The sequence below is a fragment of the Fundulus heteroclitus genome, chromosome 22 (genome assembly GCF_011125445.2).
Source record: "Fundulus heteroclitus isolate FHET01 chromosome 22, MU-UCD_Fhet_4.1, whole genome shotgun sequence".
NCBI classification, from domain to species: domain Eukaryota; kingdom Metazoa; phylum Chordata; class Actinopteri; order Cyprinodontiformes; family Fundulidae; genus Fundulus; species Fundulus heteroclitus.
The window spans coordinates 23,225,044-23,251,178 of NC_046382.1; the positions used below are offsets into that span (position 1 = coordinate 23,225,044).

The 26,135-nt window shown below is 40.7% G+C and overlaps 1 protein-coding gene across 1 annotated transcript; it reads left to right on the forward strand.

Moving 5' to 3' along the window:
• The first annotated feature begins 1,028 nt into the window (after window positions 1-1,028).
• Window positions 1,029-24,451, forward strand: pdzd7a (PDZ domain containing 7a). The gene is made up of 17 exons (XM_036126651.1): window positions 1,029-1,083; window positions 1,465-1,537; window positions 1,698-2,188; window positions 3,292-3,429; window positions 3,549-3,723; window positions 6,114-6,290; window positions 6,529-6,676; window positions 8,146-8,206; window positions 9,957-10,475; window positions 12,293-12,430; window positions 13,727-13,887; window positions 14,548-14,639; window positions 14,722-14,813; window positions 14,965-15,033; window positions 16,356-17,021; window positions 17,662-17,762; window positions 22,869-24,451. The coding sequence occupies exons 3-17, from the start codon at window positions 1,996-1,998 to the stop codon at window positions 23,043-23,045; spliced, it is 2,907 nt and encodes a 968-aa protein (XP_035982544.1). The 5' UTR covers window positions 1,029-1,083; window positions 1,465-1,537; window positions 1,698-1,995; the 3' UTR covers window positions 23,046-24,451.
• The last annotated feature ends 1,684 nt before the right edge of the window (window positions 24,452-26,135 follow it).

The window sequence follows — 26,135 nt, forward strand, 5'->3', positions numbered from 1 at the left end:
TAAAGTTTTTTTTTTTGCTTTTGTTTTGAAGCGAACGACAACTCCGCTTTCAATGAATAACTAGATATGACTGTAATAACAATAAGAACAGAGCATTTTTTGGTACACATATTCAAAAGGTTGTTTGCAGCAACACTTTTTTGGATTTATATTACATATGCTACTGCTACTACTACCAATAATAATAATAATACACTGCATCCTCTATTCACGAAATATTTAGGGACGATGCAAATAATAAATAATAAGAATAAACATTTCATACACATATAATGAAACTATACATAAAATTAATCAATATGAATAATAACAATAGTACCCAATACCCAATTGCTGTCATTTTCATGATAAGCAATTATAGTATAGACACCAGTTATTGTAGCTTATCTGTTGTTGATGAAACGTCTTTGAATTATGTCTCACTGTTTGATGGCGGCACATATCCGTACCTTCATATTCAGACTGTTCCACAGTTTTACCCGACAAAATGTTTCTAATGGTTCTGAACTTACAACTTTTTAATTCCCGCTGACTTCTGTTTTTTTTTAATGTCTCTCCCATGTCCTAGACTAGTTTTAAATGCTTTCTGGTATATTTTAACTTCTAAGTAACTTCTTAATTTTGGGCTTTTGTAAAGCTTACAAAAGGTTTGAAAAAAAATAAATAAGAACGAGCAAAAACAAATATAATTTTTAAAATATATAATTAAATGACAATGTTGCCCACTAGGTGGCGTTGCTTAGCCATCTTCCTGACTTAAAAACCTACACTACAAACCCGTCTTTAGCCCTTAAGAAAAAAAAGTCTGACTCTTGAAACCTACATTAGTAACAAGCTTTACTTGGAGATAAATTGTACATTCGTAAAAGTTACTTGAAATATGTGCAATATTAGTAGGTTACGTAATAATCTCTGCACCTCTGCAGAGGCTTGTGTAAAGAGCTTACACCTCTTAAGACAATAATGGTCAGCTGCAGAACAAATGAGGTGGCACTAATTCTCCGGAGGTGTCCGCTAATGCGTCAGGGAGGCGGACCACTGAGCGCCTGTCCGAGCTCCTGCAGCACAACACGGACACAGCAGGTAAAGCTGTCATGCTCTGTTATCTTTATTTTGCTCATGTTATTGTTGTTTTTTTCATGCCTCAGTAGGGAAAAGTTTAGACTGAAGCTGAAGTTGAACAGTGTGACTTGCTGTGGCAAAGAGGTTGATATTAATAGGGAGCTGTGTATGCGAATAGGAGAGGATTTTTACGTGTTTTGTTTTTGTGCGCCACCTCCGAGTCACTGTCCATGGTGCTGAATAAATACAATAACGAGTTTATGATATGGTACTTGATTGTATGATACGTTGACGCAATAAAGTTTTCTTCTGGTTTCTAGGCACAATATTAGGACTTTTAAGATCTCTAGTATCTGAAAGGGCATTTTTATTTCAGTGTATTTTAAATTCTTTTCTGTTCAGGTTCACAATTGTCCATTTAGTTGAACATGAACTTAGAGGAATCATCGTGCACCGCCGACTTCTCTGGAGACAGGTATAGTTTCTCTGGTTAACTGGCTCTAGAGGCTGAAATTAGATGGTATAAGAGGAGGCCTGTAGGCTACTTAAATATTTTTGCCTGCAAATGTTGGGATCCCTTGGAGTTGGCATGTTATTTTGAATGACACCTGTTTCCCATCTTCTTCAATTTGTAGGAAGCGAGGATGCGCATTTGCATGGCATGTGCTCAGTTCTGAACTTTAATTTCCCCCCCTGCTTTTTCTAATTCGTCCTTGGAGTCTGAAAGGAGTTGCCAACTTCAGTTGCAGCCACCTTCAGAATTCAGAGAACCAGTTTGGACCTGCCGGTGGAAACCAGTTCAGTTTTCCACCACTGCCGCCCCTCTCAACCTTTCCCCCAAAACCGAGGCTGCACCTCCTCCTCCCTCCTGACAGGCGAAACCAGATATTCCGGTGCCTGGATGACTAAGGAAAGTTTTTCCAGACCTATCCGATGGCTGGCTCATTTGACCCTCCTGCCTGGAGTGAGATGACGAATGGAGGCGGGTACCCCCACTTCAGCAATGGAGGCAAGGGTGGGGGTTCCCAAAGCACATTGCGCTACATGCTGAAGAAACAGCAGCGCCACAGACGCAGGTCCTCCTCTCCTATGGGCAGGGTCATTCTCATCAATGCACCTGTAGATGGTGAGCACTAAACCAGGAAACTGATAAATACAACTTCATTTGTAGGGCTGGAGGCTGATGGGTTAGTTTGGCGTGAAACTAATTTTGTTAACTCAGTATTAAAAATTATTAGAAATGGAAATTACAGTAATTTTTTTTATCATTAAAGATGCAACAATGCTGATAGAGCTGACTTTTTTCCTATTCATCGTATGCATCAAATTGCAAAACTCCCATCATGTTTTGGTCTTTCGAAACATCAACCAAAAGCATGCACTTTGATGCACCTTTTTCAGTGTAATAAGAATCAGAGAAAGGTTAGGTATATACAATAGGACTAAAAATGTGACAGTCTTCTAATTTCTTCATTCAATTTTGCTGTCAAAACTACAACCTTTATGAAAGATTGCACTTCACTTTTTTCCATGTGAAATAATATTTGGAACAAATAAATTGGATTCAAAATCAAACTTTAAAATTGGAATTGGCAAGTAGCAACTCAAAGAAAATTGGAAATTTTTTTGGGCCAGGAAAAAGCCTGGCTGAAACATGTCTAATTATCCCAGTAAACGATTTGTATCTTATGACTTAAAAAAAGTTTGGTAAACAAAATCCAAATTGTCCACAGTCTCATATAGGTTTAAGCCAAATTAAATATAAAACTGCCTCAACAATGGATACATTGTTGTAGCACTCCTTTTTGATATAAAGTAAATTTTTGCTTGTCTTCTCACACCCTTTGTAAGTGTACAATAAGAAATAATCTTTCTAATTTCTCATTCTGACCAAAGAAGCAATGTAATAGGATCACCATTGGCTATGTGGTGGTCATCTTCAATATTTTATATCTTTTGAAGGACTGGTTAATTGGGTATATTATTTTACGTTTTACTGGATTCTTACAATAACCAGTGGCTTTAATAATGAGAGAGTAAGGGATAAGCATGTATGAGTTGTCAAAAAAGAGCTTAATTTCAAAATTTCAACAATAAAAACAACATATGGGCTCATTTCCTCTTCATTAAAACTGACACAGGGATCATTTTTGAGATCTCTGTTTCTCCCTGTGTTTAGCGTGATCTTGTTGATACAAGGTCAGATTCATGGCAGTTTTGTGTCTGTAGGAGGAGACGACAGTGAAGATATTCACACAGTGACAGTCAACAAGAGCCCAGATGGGCGCCTAGGCTTTAGTGTCCGTGGGGGCTCTGAACATGGACTTGGCATATTTGTCAGCAAGGTGGAGGATGACAGCTCTGCAGGTATGGATTTTAATGTGTGTGGTCTTTGTTTTTGCTGTATTTACATCAAGTTGAGGCGTTTTGTTTACATGTGACATTTTACTCTGGTTTGTCATGCTGGGTTTTGCCCGTCTTTGCAGCACAGGCTGGGCTCACTGTGGGGGATAAGCTGATGGAGGTGAATGGGGTCAGCCTGGAGAGCATCACTATGAGCAGCGCTGTAAAGGTCCTGACAGGAAACAACAGGCTGAGGATGGTGGTGAGGCGTGTGGGAAAGATCCCCGGCATCCGCTACTCAAAGGAGAAGACCACATGGTGAGCTCACTGAGCTGCACCGTAATATTAAGGCTACTTCCTCAGCTACTGTAGTTTAACAACTTTTGCAAATTGCTTACAGACTTTGCTAGCTATACAGTGTCATGAAGCAGTATCCATACGCTTAGAGTATTTCTACATTTTGTCACCATAAAACCACAAACTTCAATGTATTTCATTGGGATTTTAATGGAGAGATAAGTAAAATGAACCAAAATCATTCTCATTTGTCACCTGGGATGGAAGTAACATTCCCTATAAACAATTGGTCCTTATTATCAACAATGTCTTAGTCAAGTTATTCTCCCTGCCTATTATACTCCTAAGGCAGCAGCACAAAACAGCAAATACCTGTTGGGTCTGAAAAGTGCAGCATGGATAAAATGAAAATCGTTGCTGCCATGAATTTGTGAGAATTGGGATAGCTGTTGTTTTTCCTCCACGTAATAAAGTGCTTTTTGCCAGATTACCATTGTATTTTTCAGAAAGAGTTTTTTGTTTGCTTGATGAGCTTTTTCTTATCTGATGAGTACATGTATAAGATTATAGGAATAGAAACTGACTGTGACTGAATTGTGACCCACGCTGGGGGCTGGCTGGTATTAAAGTAAAACATAGCTGCCCTGATCTGGGTAGGCCAAAAATACCATAATAGATCTGGTAATTATAATCACCCCTATCGTGTACCAGATACAACAAAGAAAGCCTTAGACTTGGGTGCTTATTGTTCCAGATAAAATTAGAAAAAAAATTATTCAGCTCTTTAAAAAAGGAGGGTGGTGGAGAGAGGCATTGACTGAAAAGCATACAAACATTTACAAGTATCAATGCAACCAGTTAAGGAAATGGGTTGCTTGGTCCATCTGTCTATTAACTGCATAACTGATTCTATTAAGGGAGTGTAATTAGGTTGGCTCTTTCCATTTATTACAGGGGTGATTTTTACACCCACATAGGTAAATACTTGTCTTGCCTTGTCTTACAAATGGGTTTGAAATTGTTGGATGGAGCCTTTCTCCCTCTGACATATACATTATTTCAGATTTACCACTATTGATGTTATAGCTAAAAAAAACAAAAAAACAAAGGTAATCCCTTCAGATATGGCAGGAATAGTCTGCCCCAATTTGGAGCAAAACAGAATAATGTCAGCTATACAATGTTCGAAAGACCCTATTCTTATGGCAGTTATGTTAATATGCTTGATAATCTTCATAGCCGAAGGCTTAATGGCTAGAGTAAACAGAAAAGGAGCAAGGGGACATCCCATGTCAAGTCCCACGCTTCAGTCTGAAGGGAGATGAGGTTAGTACATTGGTTAAAATGTCAGCTTGCGGATTCAAATATATTAGCTTGACCCAGCTAAGGAACTTTCCTCCTAACCCAAAACGTTCAAGGACTTCAACATGTATTGCCACTCCATCCTGTCAAAGACGTTTTCTGTGTCCAGTGACAAGATTGCATTAGAAGACTTTTTAATTGTAAATACAGACCATCTGTGTGTGATTCAATCTCGTTTTAAAAACATATGTTCTGTGAAGGTCTCAGAAGCTGATACGGGCTGCAGAAATGCCCAGCTTACTGGAGAATATCTTGACAGGATCAAGAGTGAACTTTACAAGTCTGGCCTTTATGGTAGCGTAGCAAAGTAGAACTCTGTTGTTGTACGAAGGGCATAAAAGGGTCCCTTTAAAGTTTGCAATAAGCCATGTAGGTGACACAATAAATATGTGAAAGAAGGTGCTCTAGTCAGATGAAACCAAATTGTAATCATGCAAAAAAGGGACAATCATGGAAAGAAATCTGTTGGAGGCTACAAGAGATGAGAATGGCTAAAAACGTCCCTCTCTAGATTGTAGCAAGACATACCCCCAAAAGACTTGTAGTCAAGACTTGCAGTAGGACATGGTTCTTCAAAACAACAACATGCTTTGTTAAAAACAAATGCACATCACACTTTTCATATGTTTACTCGTAAAATGGTATACATGTGCGCTCTTCTTCGACATTCATAATTAAGCTCTACTTTGTGTAGGTCTATAACATAAACTCCTATTGAAATATAATGAAGTTGCTGTTTGCAATGTGACATAAAGTGAAAAGGTTTAAGGTGTATGAACAGCCTGTGAGTCACTGCATGCTTCTGTAAAGTGCTATACCTTTTGTACACATGTAAGCTTTGAGCGGGTCTTTTATGTGAAGCTTATCACTTGCCCGCTAGCTTACACTGGTTATCTCTCTTTTGGGATATACTGTATCTGGGTTTCATGTGGCAGCAGTGGATGGATTACTGCTGTGACCTTTATGGCTTTCTGATTAACTGATACTGATGGAAGTGAGTTCAGTGCATCAAGGGCAAAGCAGAATATATCTCTTGCATATGTGTGTAGGGTGGATCTAATTCACCGGCGGATGGTGGTGGAGGAGAACGGTCGAACGCCGTCAGAGGCCAGCTCAGACAGCGCTCTCCGCCGGATTGTACATCTCTTCACAACATCAGACGACTACTGTCTGGGCTTCAACATCAGAGGCGGCAAAGAGTTTGGACTGGGCATTTATGTCTCAAAGTATGAACAAAAAAAACAAACTTCAATCATGTCTAATGGCAGCTTTGTCTCAGCAGTGCATTTAAAAAAACCTGAGTTATTATCATAATTTAAAAGTGAAACAAGAAGGGTAAACTACATGTTCTGACTTACTGGATTTTTTTGGTATGTTAGGTCAAACATACCATGACCCAGTTATGAACCGTAACAATCTCATTGCTTAAATTCTTAGCTTCTATGTTATGTACTCTTTCTCCAGGTTGGACCCAGGTGGGCTTGCTGAACAGCATGGCATCAAAATGGGTGATCAAATCCTTGCTGCAAATGGGGTGAGCTTTGAGGACATCACCCACAGCAATGCAGTTGAGGTCCTGAAGAGCCACACTCACATAATGTTGACCATCAGGGTGAGACAAAATCTTCCAGATTGTATTCATGTTAAAGGTACCATTTTTGTCGTACCTTTAACATCTTAACGTCTCTCTGACAGTAAGATAAACTAAAATGTCCTTTTTTAGGCCAGTTAGATTGACCAAAATTGTTTCTATTTTTGCTTGTATATTTCTAAATCCCAGAATAATGTCTGAGAGGAATTAAAACCTATTATTATTATTATTATTATTATTATTATTATTATTATTATTATTATTATTTGGAAATATTGAAGCAATATCTTAAGTCATCAGCCAGGAAGTCCACATATACAAATCTATACACAGTATACACATATACTTTTGAAATGATAAAATATTCAGAATGGACTTTAAAGTGTAATTTAAATTTTTACCATCACAGCCGATGGACTAAATCATACAAACAACATTAGTTAAACTGTAACAGCTGACTTCACTGAGTGATGACACAGAAGCATAAATTAAAGACGTTCAGGGCCTTTCCTTTCTCGTTGTGTAAGAGGTGGGGTACACCCATGACAGGTCACCAGTCCATCACAAGGCAACTCAGAGACACACAGGACAAACAACCATGCACACACACCTATGGGTAATTTAGAGAGACCAATTAACCTAATACTCCTGTTTTTGGTCTGCGGGAGGAAGTCAGAGTACCCGGAGAGATCCCACGGATGCACAGGGAGATCATGCAAACTCAATGCAGAATGAGCCAGGGTTTGAACCCAAGACCTTCTTGCTACCAGCTGCACCACTGTGCAGTAATAAAAACCAGCGGCTCAAAACCACCATCTCCTCCCATTGAGCCACCACAGCAGAGCAGCCAGCTGGCCCACAGTCCTATAATTCTCTATGAGTGTCTGGTTTTGTATGCCAGTGTGTAAGACCACACCACTTAACCTGTGTCATTTCTGCATGACAGAATCATGTGCATGTGTGTGAATGGACATGCATGTGTTGTGCAGCGCACAGCAACATGCATATGCGCGCCCTCTTAGCTCATTTTACTCCCCTGATCTCAGGTTGCATGTGTGAAAAACATCCAGGGACGACTTTCATTATTCAAAGGCAGCCTGGGATCAGGTTATAATCAACAGAAAACCTAATTTTACGGCTTCCTGTTATCCTTTATTAGAGTTACGGATCATAGGCAGGCATAGGAGAAGATTGACCTTAGTTATTAAACCTCACACCTGGGTATCCAAGGGCTTAAATGGAGATACACCGTGACTGTTTTGACTTTTCCCTGTAGCTGTGTATTGTGGAGGCAACCTATTAATTAGACAGGTGCTTCCTCAGAGGGAAAGAAATCTGGCTGATAAAAATGTACAGGAAAAAATTAAAACGAATGCATCCTGACTAATTCTAAAAGCTTGGGTTTTGGGGTATAAAAACAAGACTACTGCACTTTGTAGTCATTAAGATTTCTAACCTTGTCTGTTTATCTATGTCAATGTCTTTCACAGGAAGTTGGAAGATACCCCGCATACAAGGAGATGGTGGCAGAATATGGCTGGCTTGATAAATGTAAGTTGACTCTCCATGAAAAGCATTTTCTTTTTAAAGGTCGTTACATTCAAAAAGTGCTTTTATTCAGACAAAACGAGCCTCATATTAACAACACATAATGTTGAACAAAATCACTTCAATTGCAGTTCAATTTCATTCAGTTCAGTTTATTCATATTGGGTCAATCACAACGTGTCATCTCAGGGCACCTTACAAAGTCAGTTCAATAAAATCATGCAGACAGATTGATTAAAAGGTTTTCTATCTAAGGAAACCCAACAGATTGCATCGGGTCATTGACTCCCTGCATTCTCTCCTCGTGGATGAGCACGTAGCAACAGTAGACAGTTGCTTGCATTGTTGCTGACTTTGCAGCAATCCCTCATTGCGAGCATGCATGTTTGTTTGCAAAGTCACCTCCAGGCTTCTACTGCTATGCAAAAGTATTCATTCCCCTTTTTTTATACATCTTGTCACATCACAACCACAAACCTTGGTGCATTTAATTCGGATTTTATTTTATTGATCAACACAAAGTTGTAAGTATAACTTTGAAGTAGAAGGGAAAGGATGGATGTTTTTAAAGAGTGTACCATGCATTTGAATTCAGTGACCCCCAGTTTATATTTTGTAAAATCACATTTTGCTAAAGTCCATGTTGCAAGTATTTTATGTTTCTATCAACTTTGTATATCTGTAGACTGAAATCTCTTGTCCTTTCTCAATTAGATTTAGGTCTGAACCTTGAATAGGCCATTCTGGCATGTATATGCTTTGATGTAGATTTCATTGTGGTTCTGGCTCTATGTTGCTGTCCCAGATAGTGAATCTCCAACCCACTCTCATGTCTTTTGTGAACTCTATAGGGTTTCCTCCAGGGTTACTCTGTATTTAGCTCTAACTACCTTGCGGTTAAATTTGACCAGTTTTCCTGTCCATGCTGAAGAAAAGCATTCCCACTGAATTCCCTTGACCAAGTTTTGCTGAAGGGATGGTGTGTTCAGGCTGATTTGCATCTATACATTTCTTTAGCTCATGCCATTTTCTATGCATATCCACCTGAGCTGTGGATCTCTGCAGTTACTCCAGAGTTACATGGACGTCTCTGTTCGATGGAGAGGCATCTCTTGATATGTGCTGGCACTACCTTTTCATTTTGGAAATTGAATCAAAAAGTCTTCCATGAGATGCTGTTTTATTTTATGATGTTGTTTTATAACCTCGCCCTTCATAAAACATCTCCACTGTTATCCTTGACCTTTTGGGTGTCTTTCTTTGTGTTGATTATGCTGTTGTTTACTAATATTCTCTAAAAAGAAAACTTCTGGGGTCTTCACCAAATAGCTGTATTTATTTACACTGAGGCACGTGCGACAAGCTGATGCCCTTTATCTTATTTGCTTCAAAACATTCAGATTCCTTGACTTTCCAGTGCCGCAAACATGTAAATACTTCTGAAAACAGTTAGGGACTATTTCAATGTATCCAAATGCCGTTTAGTCATCTGGAACATAGCATGATCTGACATCTGGTTTATGAAGGCAGGTTTGTATATTTAAAAGGTTAAAAAATAAAAATCAGAACGCCTGCTCCATGGTTTTTCTAAAGTTTACAGGATTGTGTGGATATAAGGGCAGAAAGGTTGTAAGTCGACCTGCATTCAGGCTGTAAATTATGAGGGAATGAAGCCACATGCAGTTTAACTGAGGTACTCCAACTTTCGAAACACTAATCTGGGATCCTTGTAATTATGGATTGTTTTCCACAGTAGCCAACGGCGGCCCTGCGCTATCCTCTCAGGGTTCAGACTCCCACTCCTCTGTCTCCTCACTGTCCTCCAGCACCCCTGTCAGCTCCCTCAGTGGTCTCTCCCAGGTCCTTTTCCCTCCGGCTTTCCACTCGGAGATGGTGGATGTGGCCATCTCCACGGAGGATCGCTCCCGATGTCAACGCAGCGCAGAGCGAACTGCAGACACTGCCATACAGACTGACCCACCACCTTCAGACTTCACTGACCAACCTTCACCTAACAGGCTGGACCCTGACAGACTGGAAACCAGCCGGACTGTGGGTGAAACGGTGCTGCTGAAGGACACAGTCGTACATGGGAAAGGTGAGGGGCCAAGGGACATGGGAGGAGCCAGAGAGTTAGGGCAGCGCCGGGTGAGGACGCTGTCTGCCGGAGATAGAGACGCTGCAAAACGGTCTCCTAAAACAGAAGCTCTGATGGCCCTGAGCAAACCACGAAAGCCAATCCGACGTTCCCAGAGCCACATCACTGTGTCAGGTGAGATTAGCACACACACAGAGAAGGACTGGGCCGAAAACCTCTTGGCTGCTGAAAACATAACTTTGGCTGTGACTTGAAGGTTTTTATTTTCAAAAGTCACTCATAATCTGATAAATGAGACACACTTGCTTATGGAGGCAGGCAAACTTTTGAAAAAGTTTGGATTTACCTTAAAGGTATATAGACTCGTTATATGCTTCTAAGAAAAAACGTTTGATCATGATAAAATAAAGTTATATACACCAAGCGTCCATCTTAGTAGTGTTTTGATGGTCCTTTTTGAGGCAAAATAGAACCCAGCACCGGGCGCGATGACCAGATATAAACAGATGTGGCGCCATCTACCAGCAGTATCACAGAACTATCAAAATGCGTATTTGCTTACTTAATAAATCACTTGTAAATAATGCTTCTGATAAAAAGTATATTTACCGTATTCCATGTTCACTTAAATCCACCACCAGTCATCCTTTTTATTTGTGTAATTACCACATGTGTAATGTTAGCTAGTAAGCCCACAGCATACTCTTTAAATTAACTGTATAACAACATGTATTCTCTGACAAATAGTCAGTTCCTTCATACAACATGGAAAATCATCAGCTCGTAAAGTGTTTTTTGGAACATTACAACCCTAAATAACTTGTGAAGACAACATCATTTTTCTGACTTGTTCATTCTGTCTGTCGGGGTGGAGGGAGTTTCTTTCTCTCCAAAATGGTGCTAGTGTGACCCCACTTGAAAACAAAAAAGAGGCTTTTTAACAGGAAAATATCAACCAAATACAAATATTCTTACTTTTTATCACTAAGATTAGTACATCAGGTTGGTTTGAGGGCTGTAAGCAGCAGTTTAGTTTGCTTAAGCCTTGGGCCTGCTATGCCATGACAAAGGCCCAAACTTGAGGGGGAAAGGTTTTTGTGGGAGTCTTTAGAGCTTTTAATTCAATATACAATAATCCCCTGAAATAAAAAATCTAAATGAAGGCAAGGAGAGGTTTCAGCTTTTTTAACAGTTTGGTTGTTTTTCCACGACAGCATCCCTTACTGAGATCGGTTTTAAAAACGTGAAAATGTTATTTTCTGTATTTAAAAAAAAAAAATCAAAACAATATTATCAGCCTGTTTAGACTGACGACATGTCTAATCAGGTAACACCCTGTTTTTATGGCTGCCGATGATTAAGATCCCCTCCAAAATCCTGACCGCTCTTTCATTTCAGGAACAAAGTATGATTAATTTGACTGATTTAAGCTCCAGGCAGAATTTGTTCCGGAGCCCGTAGGTTGCACAGACTCAAATTAATCACTGGCAACTGTATTAACTCTGTGTGCATTGTGAATAAGAACAAGCCTACGGAGAGATGCCCTTTCAAGCTTTGCAGGGCTAGTTGAGTTATTAGCCTATCGCTTTCAATTTATCCAGCCCACCCGCCCCTCCAGGAAGTTCTGGGTGCTGGAAACAAATGGATGTTTGTTATGCATGCAGGAGCATTTTAAGGTGGCTCTCCCCAATAATAAATTCAAGTCGGTGCAGCTGCAATTTATCAGTACAACTGTGTTCCTGATCGCGGTGGCAGATTTACCGCACTGACCAGAGGAGCTGAACGCAAGACAATTAAACATAGTGAAGCAGCACAGGGGCTGGTAAAATATATTCATAATACAGCACACAGCATGTGTCACAGTGGCAGTTATTCTCTATAAACGAGATAACAACCATTACAGGTCTTGCTTTTTCGATTAAAACAGATCTACTCTGACTGTGTGCGTGATTTTGTTTGAAGACACAACTTTACCCTTTTGTCCTATTTAGAGAAGAAGAAGAAAAGGCAACAGCAGGAGAAGAGCTCAGAGGACGGTAAAACAAACCTGCAGCGCTCCAAAACCTTTGTCAGCCTTTTGTTCAAGAGAGACCACAAGGAGAAGAGTCGCTCATCTCATCCTCCTAATGGTAAACGTGTCACATCCCAGTCTCTCTCGTCGGGCTCGAATAGTGGAGAAAAGACCATGTTTAAGATTATAAGACCATTGAGATCATTTTCCATTTTATCATAATACTCAAAGATGTGACAGCGTGTGCAGAACAAGATACCCTAACCCTGTAGATGCCGTGTGGGATGCCTCGAATGACAGCGCTTTATATTTTATGCTATCTGCGGGTGTTCACATCTTGTTTCATGAGTTATCATTGTCTGGTGTGACAGATTTGGTAGCCCAGTTAAAGTGGCTGGATGACACACTTCAAGCGTGGAAGGACAGTGAGACAGAGCAGCTGGCACAGAGAAAACTAGATTTTTTTTGGGGGCTGATTCTCTGGGTCGGGCAGGAAAAGACCCGGACCAGGTGATTCTATCCAACTGGTAGGGTTGATCCAAGGTCTTAGGGTCAGACGAGCAGAGGGTCAAAGCCAGCAAATCCAAGACAGGCAGGTAGGCGTCGGGTTTGGGTCGGGCAGGTAGAGCAACTGGATGAGGGAAAACGCGGACAGGTTACTAACTAGTCAAACTGGACTGAGGTAGAGCAACGGCCTGAAGGTGTCACCACATTTGGTTACACCACAATCTGACGCTGTGCAGGAGGAGAACCTGTCCTTTAATGGCAGCTGCTGCGGATCAAGGTGATGGTTACGTGTGATGTCATGGCCCCACAGTAGGTGAGACACTGGTAGGATTTCAGGGAGGACTCAGGCCCAGGATAACTTAGCAGAGAGAGAGAAATAGATATTGATGTCCTCCAGCAGCCTAAGCCTTTAGGATCATAACTACAGAGATAGCTCAGGATAACCTAACCCACTCTAAGTTTTATCTAAAAGGAAAGTTTTAAGATTAGTCTTAAAAGTAGACAGGGTGTCTGCCTCACGGATCAAAACTGGGAGTTGGTTCCACAGGAGAGGAGCCTGATAGCTAAAGGATCTGCCTCCCATTCTACTTTTAGAGACTCTAGGAACCACCAGCAGACCTGCAGTCTGAGAGCGAAGTGCTCTGTTGGGAACATACGGGGTAATCAGAGCTCTGATATATGATGGAGATTGATTATTAAGGGCTTTATACATGAGAAAGATAATTTTAAATTCTGTTCTTGATTTAACAGGAAGCCAATGAAGGGAAGCTAAAACCGTACAACTACAACTTCCATTTTTAATTTTCATTAGAAATGTTGCTAGAGTGTTGGATTGTTTCTTTGATGTATGGACATGCTGCAAAAATAAATAAATAAATAAAAATTGTTCACTAAACCACATTCCTAGAAAAGGAGCGGAGTCGTCCGTTCCAGCTCTTTTCCTCCCCGAGGGAATCCCGCGCCGGCAGCCCACTGCCCCACCATCAGACGTTGCAGCATGTGGAAGACATATCGAAGAAATTGCTCTGTCCAGACGAGGCGGCAGCAGTGATGAGACATTGTCGGCGGGTGAGCTGTCCTGCCAGAATGACCCATTAACACCCCTCCTTTGTGTGTCTTGGCTCCGAGAGATTTACCTGTAACATCAGCTGTTCTCTTTGTGAGCTTGAGTGTGCAGCGTTATTCCTTGTGTCAGACGTTGTTCTTCAGTGACAGACGGGTCTGGCACCAGCTTGGACAAAAGATGGATTTGACCTGTCGTTTAGAACTGCTATCAAATATCCTTCGCAGAGCAAACCTTTAGATTTCTGAGTCACGCTAAACTGCAGGGATCCCTCCGCTTCACTTAAGAGGACATCCAATCTATTTAGAGCACAGAGTGACTTCCGTCTTAACAAACTGAATACAGACCAAGAGCTACACTGAGTGGACTCTTGGATGAGAGACTATGCATAATTAACGCATCAAATTTAGACACAAACGAGCTTCCAGAAGCTCATCTTTCTCAGGAGGACATCCAGCAGTATTCTGTCACTTATAGTCAAAGACGGTAAAGAAAAAAAAAACAGCACACAAAACTAGACAGTGTCTTTTCTTCATATGCTGGGAGAATTGTTGAATATCTCCTACAAAAGGTTTTTAACAATAACAGTTGTTTCTGGGAATTTTCCAATCTTCTAAAAGTACATTAAATGCTGTCTTCTGTTTCTTTTGTTCGCTGTCTTGCAGTTTCTGACTGACAATGTGATTGAGGATTTGGTACACCCCCTGCTGGCAATCTTGGATCGACCAGAGAAGCTGCTCCTACTCAGAGAAATAAGGTGTGCTACGATCCTCTCTCATCCTGTGGAACGGCACGCTGTGCAAGTATGAGTTGACGGGCTCTGATGCTGTCTTCTGCAGGATGCTGATACCCACCACTGAGCTGGGTCGTTTTGACAGCCTGGTGATGCCGTTTGAGCTAGACGCCTATGATGCCCTTAAGAGTCGCTCCAGTAAGCAAAAGCACATGCGTACCCAAACCTTTTCCCTTCTATTGTACTTATACCCTAAATACCCAGTGTTCTGTGGAAACTCAGTAAGTAGAAACCTTTAAAGTGCAGATAATATGTGCAGGATTTGACTCTCTCTGTTCATTTATTCTAGTACGTTCTCCGGCTCTTCGCTCACCTCGCAGTGGAACCCCTCGCCGTCATCTCATCACCCCGATCCCAGGTATGTGAGCTATTTTCTTCTTCTCCTCTTTCTCTGTTTGTCTGATTTTCTTTTATTTCTTATCAATATGGTACATAAAGGCCTTTTTTTTCCCTCCAACCCCTTGCTTTGTATTTTGTTTTGTCAAACTGAAAGCAGCTGCACACAGACGTTTTATCTTGTGTGTTACACAGATACAGGAAAAAAACAAAAACTATTCACACTATCATGCTCCCACTGGGCCTCATTTATCAAAGCCCGGCGTAGAAAGACAGGTTCCATGTCAAATAAATCTGGTAGCTGTAAAAGAAAATGCGTAATGTATATACCTCGCCTGTATTTTTTCATTGTTTAACTGGCCTTGCCCAGAGAATTTACCACGCGGATGAGCAAACCACATTGATTTCTCCAGCATTTTAAAGTGACAGCGTAACCCATTGCCAAACCAAAAGGCATGCAAAACCTGAAAACTTAATTTGGCAAAACTAAATTCTCACCGGGCGCATAGCAGAAGTGCCAGATGAGGTCCTTTCATCATCAAATCCGAATCATCCAAATCACACGATATTGTGCAGAAATGCGCAGGGCCAAATAATGTCGCAGGCATTCTCGCTCACATACAGAGGAGATGCTGATCCGAGGCAGACCAAACTCCCCTTCTGCGATGCGCCCTCAAAGAAGTTCTCACACTGGTATCTGTTCAAATGCAGGCCACCCCAATGTCTGAGATGTCTTGATGTCCAAACGCCCCAGTGGGGAAAGTTAATGGTCTGCGTGCATAAATCCTTAATGACGTGCCTTTGGATACAAAATATACGTACCAGGCACTTCCCACATTTCATAAAAGCAGCAGATGCTCTGCAGCCAAAACAGAAAAATAAATACAGAAAATATAATCTTGAAAAACTAAACAAAACATCTTTTTTTTTTATTCAAAATCTGGCTGGCAAAAAAAGAACAAAAAAACTGACATTCTAATTAATGTCATTTTTTCAGGTCTTGTAGAGAAAAGAGTAAAATATTAATGGAATTGCTCTCTGTGTTGAAAAACAACAACAAATCACACTTTTAATTTAATGTCTGAAACAAATATCTGCACAAGTCATTTCATGCACATTGATCTCGAGTTAAAAAGAGTGCTTGCAGACCTCAAGGAGCTGTTGTACCTGACTGATTAAAAGGAAACATGGCCCCAGCAAGAAAGCAAGCAGTTAAAGAGTTAGCTATGGTAGTAGCGGTCCTCTTTTGTTGTGGCGAATCTACACATTGTTTATGAATAATGACATTTTAAGGAGAATGTGAGCAGCTGGAGTGGGTCTTTCACAGTGATTATGTTTCCCCAGATTACAGGGGCGGATTTCACCTCCAGCCAGTTCACGACACACAGCAGGAGCGTCAGCTCATCAAGGACTTTGAGAGACTTAGTTCAGCCAGCCAGCAATCAGGTTACCTGCCACCGTCCCGTGCCTTCACCCCCCTGCTAGATGTGCCCGTGGATAACTACGCATCTTTCACTGGACGCTCGCGCACTCCAAGCCCCTCGCCCAGCCGCAGTTTCCTCCTCACCGGATCACCGCACAGCACTCAGCGTGGACACCAACCTCACAGCTCCACGACCAGGAGAGAGAACGGGGCAGCCAGGTACGACCGGGCATCCCTGTTGTCTGTGTCAGACCGTGGAGATGCTGCCCCTGAGCGCGGGAGGTCACCTGTGAGGAACAGCCACAGCAGGGGAAGGAGGGAGGGGAGTCCCGACAGCGTATATGGCAGAGAAAGCAGACAGGACGGCTACACCGAGGTCAGCGTGCGGGTTCCCTCACAGCAGAGGGGAAGAGCACCCCTGGCTGACGTGTTTGATTCCCCCAGAGAGAGAAGCCCCTCCTCGCGCAGAGGAAGCGGGCCGCAGGTAAATGGAGGCTTTCGAAATGGTCAAGAAAGAAGAGAACCTTTGCCAACCGAGGAGTATGAAATTGCAACACTGACCATCTCCAAGGCCAGGCAGTCACTGGGTAAATACAGCTTTTGTTATATAAATGTAAAGATGATTGCAGTTCCAGCATCCAAAAAGGTGTTTAAGTTGGGTGAGTTTGGATGATGTGGTCTGGAAGAAGAAGAAGACATGTCATTTTAAAGGTGACTGAGAATTATGGTGAAACTAAAAAAAAAAAAAAAAGGCATCGTCGTGATCTGATAGGAAAATAAACAAGCATGCTTTTTCAAGTCTGGTTAAATCCAGCTGTCTGGTACATGGGCGAAGCACTAAAGTAGCAGCAAGGTCAGATTCCTCTGTTTTAACTGGAAAATGTCAATAAGGATGAACCATGCTGACTGAAAAAAACACAATAAACTAAAATAAGTACAATGAAAATCTACAAAATGATTAAACCTACAAAAGCTGCTAAAAACAAATAAATACTGTAAATAAAAATGAAAGAACAATTCAAAAGGAGCTGCTGATCGTTTCACCTATTTTCTGCTTTTGTAATTCACGTTGTTTTATATCTGACTTTTTTTTTTACACTAAAGGATAAAGCGGACTGATGCTCTCTACATTTCCTAAGCATGAGATCACATTCACTAATTTGCACCGCCTGGTCTTGCCCTACATTTGACATGTTATTATTATTATTTATTTATTATTTCTTACAGGTATTAGCATCTCTGGGGGTATCGAGTCTAAGATCCAGCCTGTGATAAAGATTGAGAAGATTTTTCCTGGAGGAGCTGCATCTACAAATGAGGCTCTGAAGGTGGGCATCCAGTAACATTATGTTACCAATATTCTTTTGCTCAGACTTTAAGGCAGATTTTCATTGTTTCCCCGCAGACCTGAGTAAATGCACCAAACCACCAAATGTTATAAGAATATTAACCATTTTTTTGACACATCAGCCCCTCCATCTTGTTTCAAGTGTCTTATAAGTAGCTATCAGATCTCTGCTCTGTGGCTAGGAGTTGAAGTAGGTATTAGCTCTTGTTAAAAGTGTGCAGTGAGGGGAAGATGAGTGGAGAGCCATCTCAGGTAGCGCATCACCTTTATTATTAATGAGGTACACGGGTGCTGGTCTGCTAATGTATTGGTAATATATTGCCTGCACAGTTGCTTAATGGCAGCTGATGATCTTGGTCTGATTCCTTTTTAACACTTGATACACCAAGTCTTTCACTAAAGCAGGGGTGTCAAACTCATGTCTATACTGGGCCACTTTGGCATCATGAAGTCATTAAACGGGTCGGTTGCACATGTGTAGATGATACTTTTGATTTCATGATTTAATTTCAGTTCACAAAGAAATATAAAAAATGTACAGTAACTTAAAAGTAGCAACCTTAGGCCCTGTTTATACAGTTTATCTGCAAAAACAAAGTTAATATTGGAGCGAGTTACACTTTAAACTCATTCTGCATCACTTTTTCTCTTTTTGGACACTTCTGGGTTGTTTTGATGTGTTGTGGGAAAACTGACATCTAGTGGCAGGATGCTGTTACTACACATTTAAAAAAAATTAACATTCGCTACAGCAGGCACAGTTTTAGTCACTTTATACAAATTAAAAGGAAATATACATCTACTTTATGACATGATATGCCTTTTTTTTTTTTTGCTATTGAGGGATGGATAAATTGCCTTGACGGACCGGATTTGGCCAGCAGACCTTGAGTTTGACACATGTGCACTAAAGGTTTATTTTCCAGCCAAAGTCATACAGTTAGTTGGCAGTTAGCATCCACAATAAAGAAACCAAACATGAGAGGGTGGGAGCATGTGAAGGAGTTTCAACTTTTCAGCGTGATTCTTACAATCCCTTGCTGCATGAGCAGGTGTCTGCACTCATGGCAAGACCCAGAACGCCCATTCTTGAAAGAGGAGGACAAAAATAGGAAATGGTTGTGGTGCTAAATATTGGATATGGCCTTGCCTTTATTTAAATATGATTGTTTATAGTAATTGGTATGATAGTTTATATGTTATTTACCAAAAATTATTAACCAGTCCAATGTGGATTCCTCTCTATTAAGGAAGCCCAAATCTGATCTAAACCTTTTGTCTACTTTTATTAAAAAGATTGTTAAGCAACAACATGTCCCTTGTTGAACCCTCCTTTCCAACCCCAACAAGATGTTAACTGCATTTCTGACAGGTTTTTGACCACACCAAAAGCACTGAGACTGCATTGGAAAAGGTTTTATATTACAGGTTTCTATTAGAGCCCAGTGCTGCTTTGGACACAGTTGATCATAACAGGCCAAAAATGTAGACGGGATATTTTGGTACTGACTATGCTGAAAAAGTTCTACTTTGTTTTACATAGAAATGACAAGGTTGCGGGAACAAAGGTCATATGTGGGGCTCCTCAAGGCTCCATTCTCGGGCCACTTTTTTCCAATATAATATAATCTCCCCCTAATTCGGATTATACAGTCCACATGGGATGGGAAGGGACACAATTTTGTATTTCTGTGTCACACATGACCACAATCACTTCCAGTCACTAAGTACGTGTGTCCAGAATACAAATAGTTGGAGGTTCCAGAATTTCCTCCACCTTACTCATGGGTTTTGCTTGCATAAAAGCAAGTTTGGAGATCAGGAGAAATTATTCTTATAGTCAATAAGAATAAAGAGCACAGACCATGCAGGAAATACTAAATGTCATAACTGACTAAATTGTAAACGCCAGAATAAAAGACTTCACATCTAATCAGGATAAAAAATAAAACTGCTACGTGCTTTTTGTTTTGAAAAGACTAAAGTAAATTACATAAATAATATAAAATGATGTCTTTGTGTTGCCCTGCGATAGACTGGCCACCTGTCCAGGGTGTACCCCGCCTCTCGCCCAGTGAACGCTGGAGATAAGCACCAACACCCCACATGACCCCACAAGGGATAGACGTGTTAGAAAATGGATGGATGGATGGATGGATGGATGGATGGATGGATGGATGGATGGAAGGAATATAAAATGATACATTTTAAAATCTGGTTGTTGGTCCACAAAGCACTCAGTGATGTTGGGGCTGAATACGTCTTAGGTATATACCATGCAGAGTCCTAAGATCTTTAGAGACATGTTTATTTACAGTTTCCAGGACCCGATTGAAACTAGGGGGCATCACTTAGTTTCCATCCCACTCAGTTCTGAAACTCACTTCCTCAAAACCTGACATGTGCAAAAACTTTTCTCCTTCAAATCAGAACTAAATTCATTACCGTTTCCTGTTCTTCGCTAATCACTTGTTTTAAATTAGCAATTTAATGTTTCTTTTACTCTTCAAATTTGAATTTCCTTTATTTGAAGCTTAATCTTTGTTAAAGTATGGTTTGTTTTAAGCAATTATATTTTACACTTCTTCCTTTATTGTTCTGTATAGCAGTCTTAATTGCCTAGTAAATGAAGAGTTTTATAAATAGACTTGGCTTGCTTTACCTTCACATTACTGTAACTTAAGAGTCATAAGTTAGTGAAGCTCTATTATTTGCTCTTGCAAGGCGTTTGACTGACTCCAGAATGTTTTGGTGACTGCCATCCCTTTTTAGCCATCTCTGAAAAGAGACAGCTTGTCACCTACTTGGCATTGACAGAGATATATGCCTCCAGGCTTCATGTTATCTCTTGATGCAACCTCACACCTCGACACTCAGCAAGTCCACTAAATCCATTATCAGCTGCATCGTTCAGCCCCATTTCTTTCCTATCTGGAAAAGGAAGTAACAACAGGGGAGTACAATATGAGCATTTGTCCTGTCTCCTTCATGTTGAGGGTATATGAGCAGTCATCCTCTCCATTGCATAAAGTACTCACTCACCCATCGAAATCATTGCATTTAGGTGTTCCAATCACTTCCATGACCACTGGTGGATAAAATCCAGCAGCTATGCATGCAGACTGCTTCTACAAACATTTGTAAAACGATGGGTTGCTGTCAGGAGGTCAGTGAAGTCCAGCGTGGTACAGTAAAAGGATGCCACCTGTGCAATAAGTCCAGCTGAGAAATTTCCTCACGACTGCATGTTTCTCAGACAACTTTTTTCTGGCAATTCAATGGACGAGTCTGGGTTTGGCAGTTGCCAAGAGACGGCATGTGCCTGACAACATTGTGGCAACTTTAAAGTTCGGAGATTCAAAGCTTCAAAGTTTGGAGAATTATGGTTTGATTATCAGAGGTGAGCTTGAACCTTTATCTCTGGTAAAAAGGAACTCTTAATTCTTGAGCATACCTATAAATTAGTGTTGCGCCGATGCCAGTTTTTGGTCCCGATACCGATACCTGGCTGTTTGATATTGATGTGTGTGTGTGTGTGTGTGTGTGTGTGTGTGTGTGTATATATGAAGAACTGCATACTACTTAGGGTAATATAACTTTTTATTGGCTGCCTGGAATGGGTGACAATAGTTGAATAAACTTTTGCCTCTCAAAGGCCAAAATAGTGCAACATTCGTGAAATTATAACACGTGTAATAGTAGTGCAACAGTAAAATTACATTAATAATTGAATAATCTCCTTTAAACCCAGAGTTTTAGCTCTCAAATGCTAAAATAGTGCAACTTTCATGAACTTATATAACATGTATAATACTAGTCAGGAGAGAGAAGGCTGCATTCAAGTGACGTACAAACATCAAAATGGTATCGGTGCCCTATTTGTTGGTACTCGCCGATACCGATACCACCATTTTAGTGCTGGATCGGGGCCCCCTCCGATACTATATCGGTATCGGTGCAACACTACTATAAATCTTTGAGAATGTCATCCTCCCAACGTTGTGGGAACAGTTTGGGAAGCTTAGAGTCCTGACCTTAAACAAACAGGACAGCTTTAGTAATGCAATAGACTGTAGACTGTGAGAGACGCCTTCTCATCCAACACCAGTGTCTGACCTCAGAAATGCCTGTTTCGAAGAAAAGACAAATAGTCCCATAAACACACCCGTAGATCTTGTGGAAAGCTTTACCTGAAGACATGAAGCTGATATCCAGCATTGTCAGCATCTATAGCATTTGTTGCCCTCTGTCTGTTGGAAAAGGAAAAACCCATAAAGCTTTAAAATGTATGGGGAAGATTAAAATAAGATCTGTGTAATTCAGATAAAATACAGTCAAAAAATAAATAAATAAATAAATTGCACAGCACTTTTTAAGTCCGATTAGTTAAATGGAGCTAAATCTTTTCATGGAGAGCTAGTGAACACCACAGGCTGTGGTCAGGATGAAACCACTGTAATTACTTACATAAATCCTCTCTCTCTCTCTCTCTCTCTCTCTCTCTCTCTATATATATATATATATATATATATATATATATATATATATATATATATATATATATACATACATCTTGATGTGATTAGATAGGCATCTCATATATAGAAAGGGGAAAAAGGAAAGAAAAAAGAGCTGATGATTGCTTGGAACGTGGTCCTAGTGTGCCTTTGTGTAACAGCACTGCTAACCTTCACTGAGACAGTGCGCATGAGGCAGGTGCTTCCTCAGCAAACACTGTTGACATCAGAGGAAGCTGCTCCAAAGATTTGCAGCCGTCTTCGCACATCCTGCAGGAAACAGTGTACAAATGCTCTCTAACCGTATGTGCATGTGCAGGTGTTTGGGGCTTTTTGTTTTCTGCCACTGACCTTGTGCTGAAGGGGAAACCTTACAATGTGCATGCAGTCATGGTGTGAATATATCCAAGTGACTTGATAGTACCTAGATTTTCTTTGCCATTTTTCTGGAGGTTTATGGAAAACACAGACCTTCATAGAATTGGAAGGGGGGGGGGAATCAGAAGAGCCTCGTAACGTTTATGAATTATATGTATCCCTTAAATAACCACTGTACATTGTTTTTACAGGCAGGGTATGAGCTGATGTCCATCGATGGCGAGAGTCTGCAGGGAGTGACTCACCAGCATGCCGTGGACGTCATCCGCCGCGCCTTCAGCAATAAGGCCAAAGACCCGATGGTTTTTGTGGTCAAGGTCCCGAAGGTGCCCCACATCCCCACCGGCCCTGTGAGACCTGCAGAATAGACTCTGTGTGCCTCGCCAGCAGACTACTGCCCAAGCATGAAAGAAAGCAAAACCTGCAACTCCAGCGGGAAACAAAGTGACTCAAGCAGATTGTTGTAAACTTAACCTTTTTTTTCCTGTTCTTTTTTTGCCACATCGACGTGAGATAAAGCCCTCCATTTATGACTTTTATATCATTTTGCTAATTGCATGCGCTGGGCCTAAGCTCTGGTCCTGACGTGTTGTTTTTATATAAAGGACGGTTTATGACAAGATTATTAAATGACTCATATGTATGCTCTTGGTTGACAGCGTGCCGCTGCTCAACAGGCCTAGCCGCGACCTCTTAGCACTGTCTGACAGCAGACCGCACTTTACTCTTCTCGGCCCCGCAGCCGTCGCAAAGACCGCCAGAAGGAGATTATCCCAGCTTGTGTTATGAGATTTATAGATTCATACCCAGATTAAAGCCCCGTATTATGTCAAAACCGAGAGTTTGATTTTAGTGGATGTCTGGGGTGGAGGGTGTGGGGGCTATGAAAATGCTCTGCTCTGTATTTTTATGTTGCTTTTTTAATTATAATTTTTTTTTGGCAGACGTCTTTGAACTCTGAAGCAATCCGACCCTTCAGAGGCTTAATTACAGCTCGCTGTGGTCAAAGCTCACGCCGACATTTAAAGAAGTTGGAAATCACATCATTGGGAAATGCAGGACTTGGACGCTGGTGGCATGGTTTAAATCAGAGCAAGGGAGCGGCGATAAGAGCAGGAGAATGTGCTGTGCATAGTGCCTTATTTCTGGGGGAGAGCAGTGGGAGGAGAACACTGATAAAGTATTACACAGAGAGGGTTCCAAAGAGAAAGCTTCGGGCCCATGCATGAGGTCGAAATGTAAGGATGAAACTTGTGTGTCAATGTTGTTGAGTTGCTACAAAAATACCGGGCTAGTTTTTAAGAGTGAGTTTCGGCATTTCTGTAACCCGAAACCACTGATTTTTAAAAGTGTCCTTCAAAAAAATAAAGAAATAAAGAAATAAAACGCCACATGTGGTACTGTATGATACAGGATTTTTTTAAGGGGAATTGTGGAATTTATCTGCAGGAAGAAAAAAAGATGGCCATCTTATCGCTGCAATTACTGGACTTTTTTTTTTTTTTTTACTGTATTCGTTAAATGAGAAAGCTCTTGCTGACATTTTGTTTGTGGAAAAAACAACAACTGATGTGGTCATTTAAAATAAGTGGTTTTCCTTAAATTCAGAGGCATTTAAACCGTTTCAAAGCATGTTATTCTGACAGGAGATTTAACAGGTAAGATCCCATTTTACACTAGAATGCTGTGTTTTAGGGTTTGTTTATTTAGCAAGGCCATACCTCTTTGTGCCCCTTGAACTGTTTCACATTCTGACACATTAAATCTCAAAATGTAATGTATGTTATTGGAATCTGAACCCAGGACCTTCTGTCCTTTTTTTTTAGAGTGAACAACTGTGCTACCATCCATTCATTTTGTATGCCTTCTTATTGGTGCATGGTCATAGGGTGAGGTGGTGGGGTGGGTCAATGGGCAACACAGAGGACAAACCACCATGCACGCACACAATACCTAAGGGCAATTTAAGAGAATCAGGGAATTCATCTAACACCCATTTTTGCACTGTGGGAGGAAGCCGGAGTACCCAGAAAGAACCCACGCATGCACAGGGAGAACATGCAACATGCAGAACGACCCCATGTTGCACCCAGGGCAAATTAACTGACAATCCAAGAAATTAAGATGTTTTCGTTCATAGCTGTAATACAGAGTTCATACACAGTTTCCATATTATATATCCATAAACTGCTAGAGACAAGCCTTAGTACTTGACACTGCCGCCTATGTTTGAGTCCCGACCAATGGACCTCCCCCCACCTCTGAACAAAACAATTTCATGTCACCTTACTGTTAATATAGGCCACTTTTGCCACAAAAAAGTTAAAAAGAGCATTGACAATGAATGCTTGAGCAATAATGTCAATTCGTAATGGTGTCCAATGATCCAAGACAAGAAACAAACCAAAGAAAAAGATTTTCCTGAAACGTTGCTGTTAAATTTACATTTATGGTTTTGACTACATGGTTGTAAGTTGTGTTCAATAAGTCAAGTTTATTCGTATAGCACATTTCAGCAGCAAGGCAGTTAAAAGTGCTTTACATCATGATAATATAAAACAGTTTATTAAGTGATGTTACAATTGACAGAAGTTTGTGCTCTCAATGCCAACTTAATTGAGTCAACTGGCCGTAGGGCTGAAACGATGCATAGAATCAAACAGTGAGGTGGAAGTGTGAAACACTTGCATGATTTTTAAATGCTTTTCTTAGGACAAAATATGAGACTTCTAGAAATCAAAATGTTCATCTTTTAGTAACTATCCAGTGTCAATACCAGCCTATCTGTGCAGGGTCGTAGGGGAGCTAATGCTGTTCACTAGTGCTCATTAGGCAAGAGACGGAGTACACCCTGAACCGTTTGCCAGGATATCAGACGCCCAGATAGAGACACGTAGGACAAACAACTATGCACACACACTCCCTCCTAAAGGTAATTAAGAGACCAATTAACCTCACGGTCATATTTTTGGCAGAGGCTGGAGTACCTAGAGATAACCCATGCATATACAGGGAGAAGGAAACTCCATTCAGAAAGACGCCAGGCCGGGATTCAAACCAAGGACCTTCTTGCTGCAAGGGAACAGTGCTACCAGCTGTGTCACCGTGCAGCTAATATTTTAGTGATTTCAAAGGAAAAGGTTTTTCTATGCACCACTTGTCTTTTTTGATGATTATCCAGATCTAGAAAATATTATAAACAAAACTGATATCTGTTAGGACTTTGCAGGAACCCTGATAATATGAGAGTATTTCTCAGCAACAGAAACATTTCTATGAATAAAAAAAGCATTTAATGAATTTGTTTACTGAATCCTTATTTGTACTGTATTTGATAAACATCAGCTATTTCTGGGGTTTTTTTTGTGCTGTATGACAGATAGCTGACTTGAATGGGAAAAAAATAAATAAATAAAAAAAAAGCAACTGTAGCTCTATGTCTCTTTTATGTTCCACTT

Bases quoted from the DNA above. Each gene is read 5' to 3' on its own strand.
- pdzd7a (XM_036126651.1), top strand. From the start codon at position 1,996: ATGGCTGGCTCATTTGACCCTCCTGCCTGGAGTGAGATGACGAATGGA. The intron at 3,724-6,113 runs GTGAGCTCACTG...ATATGTGTGTAG, and splicing joins TCAAAGGAGAAGACCACATG to GGTGGATCTAATTCACCGGC. The intron at 13,888-14,547 runs GTGAGCTGTCCT...GCTGTCTTGCAG, and splicing joins TGATGAGACATTGTCGGCGG to TTTCTGACTGACAATGTGAT.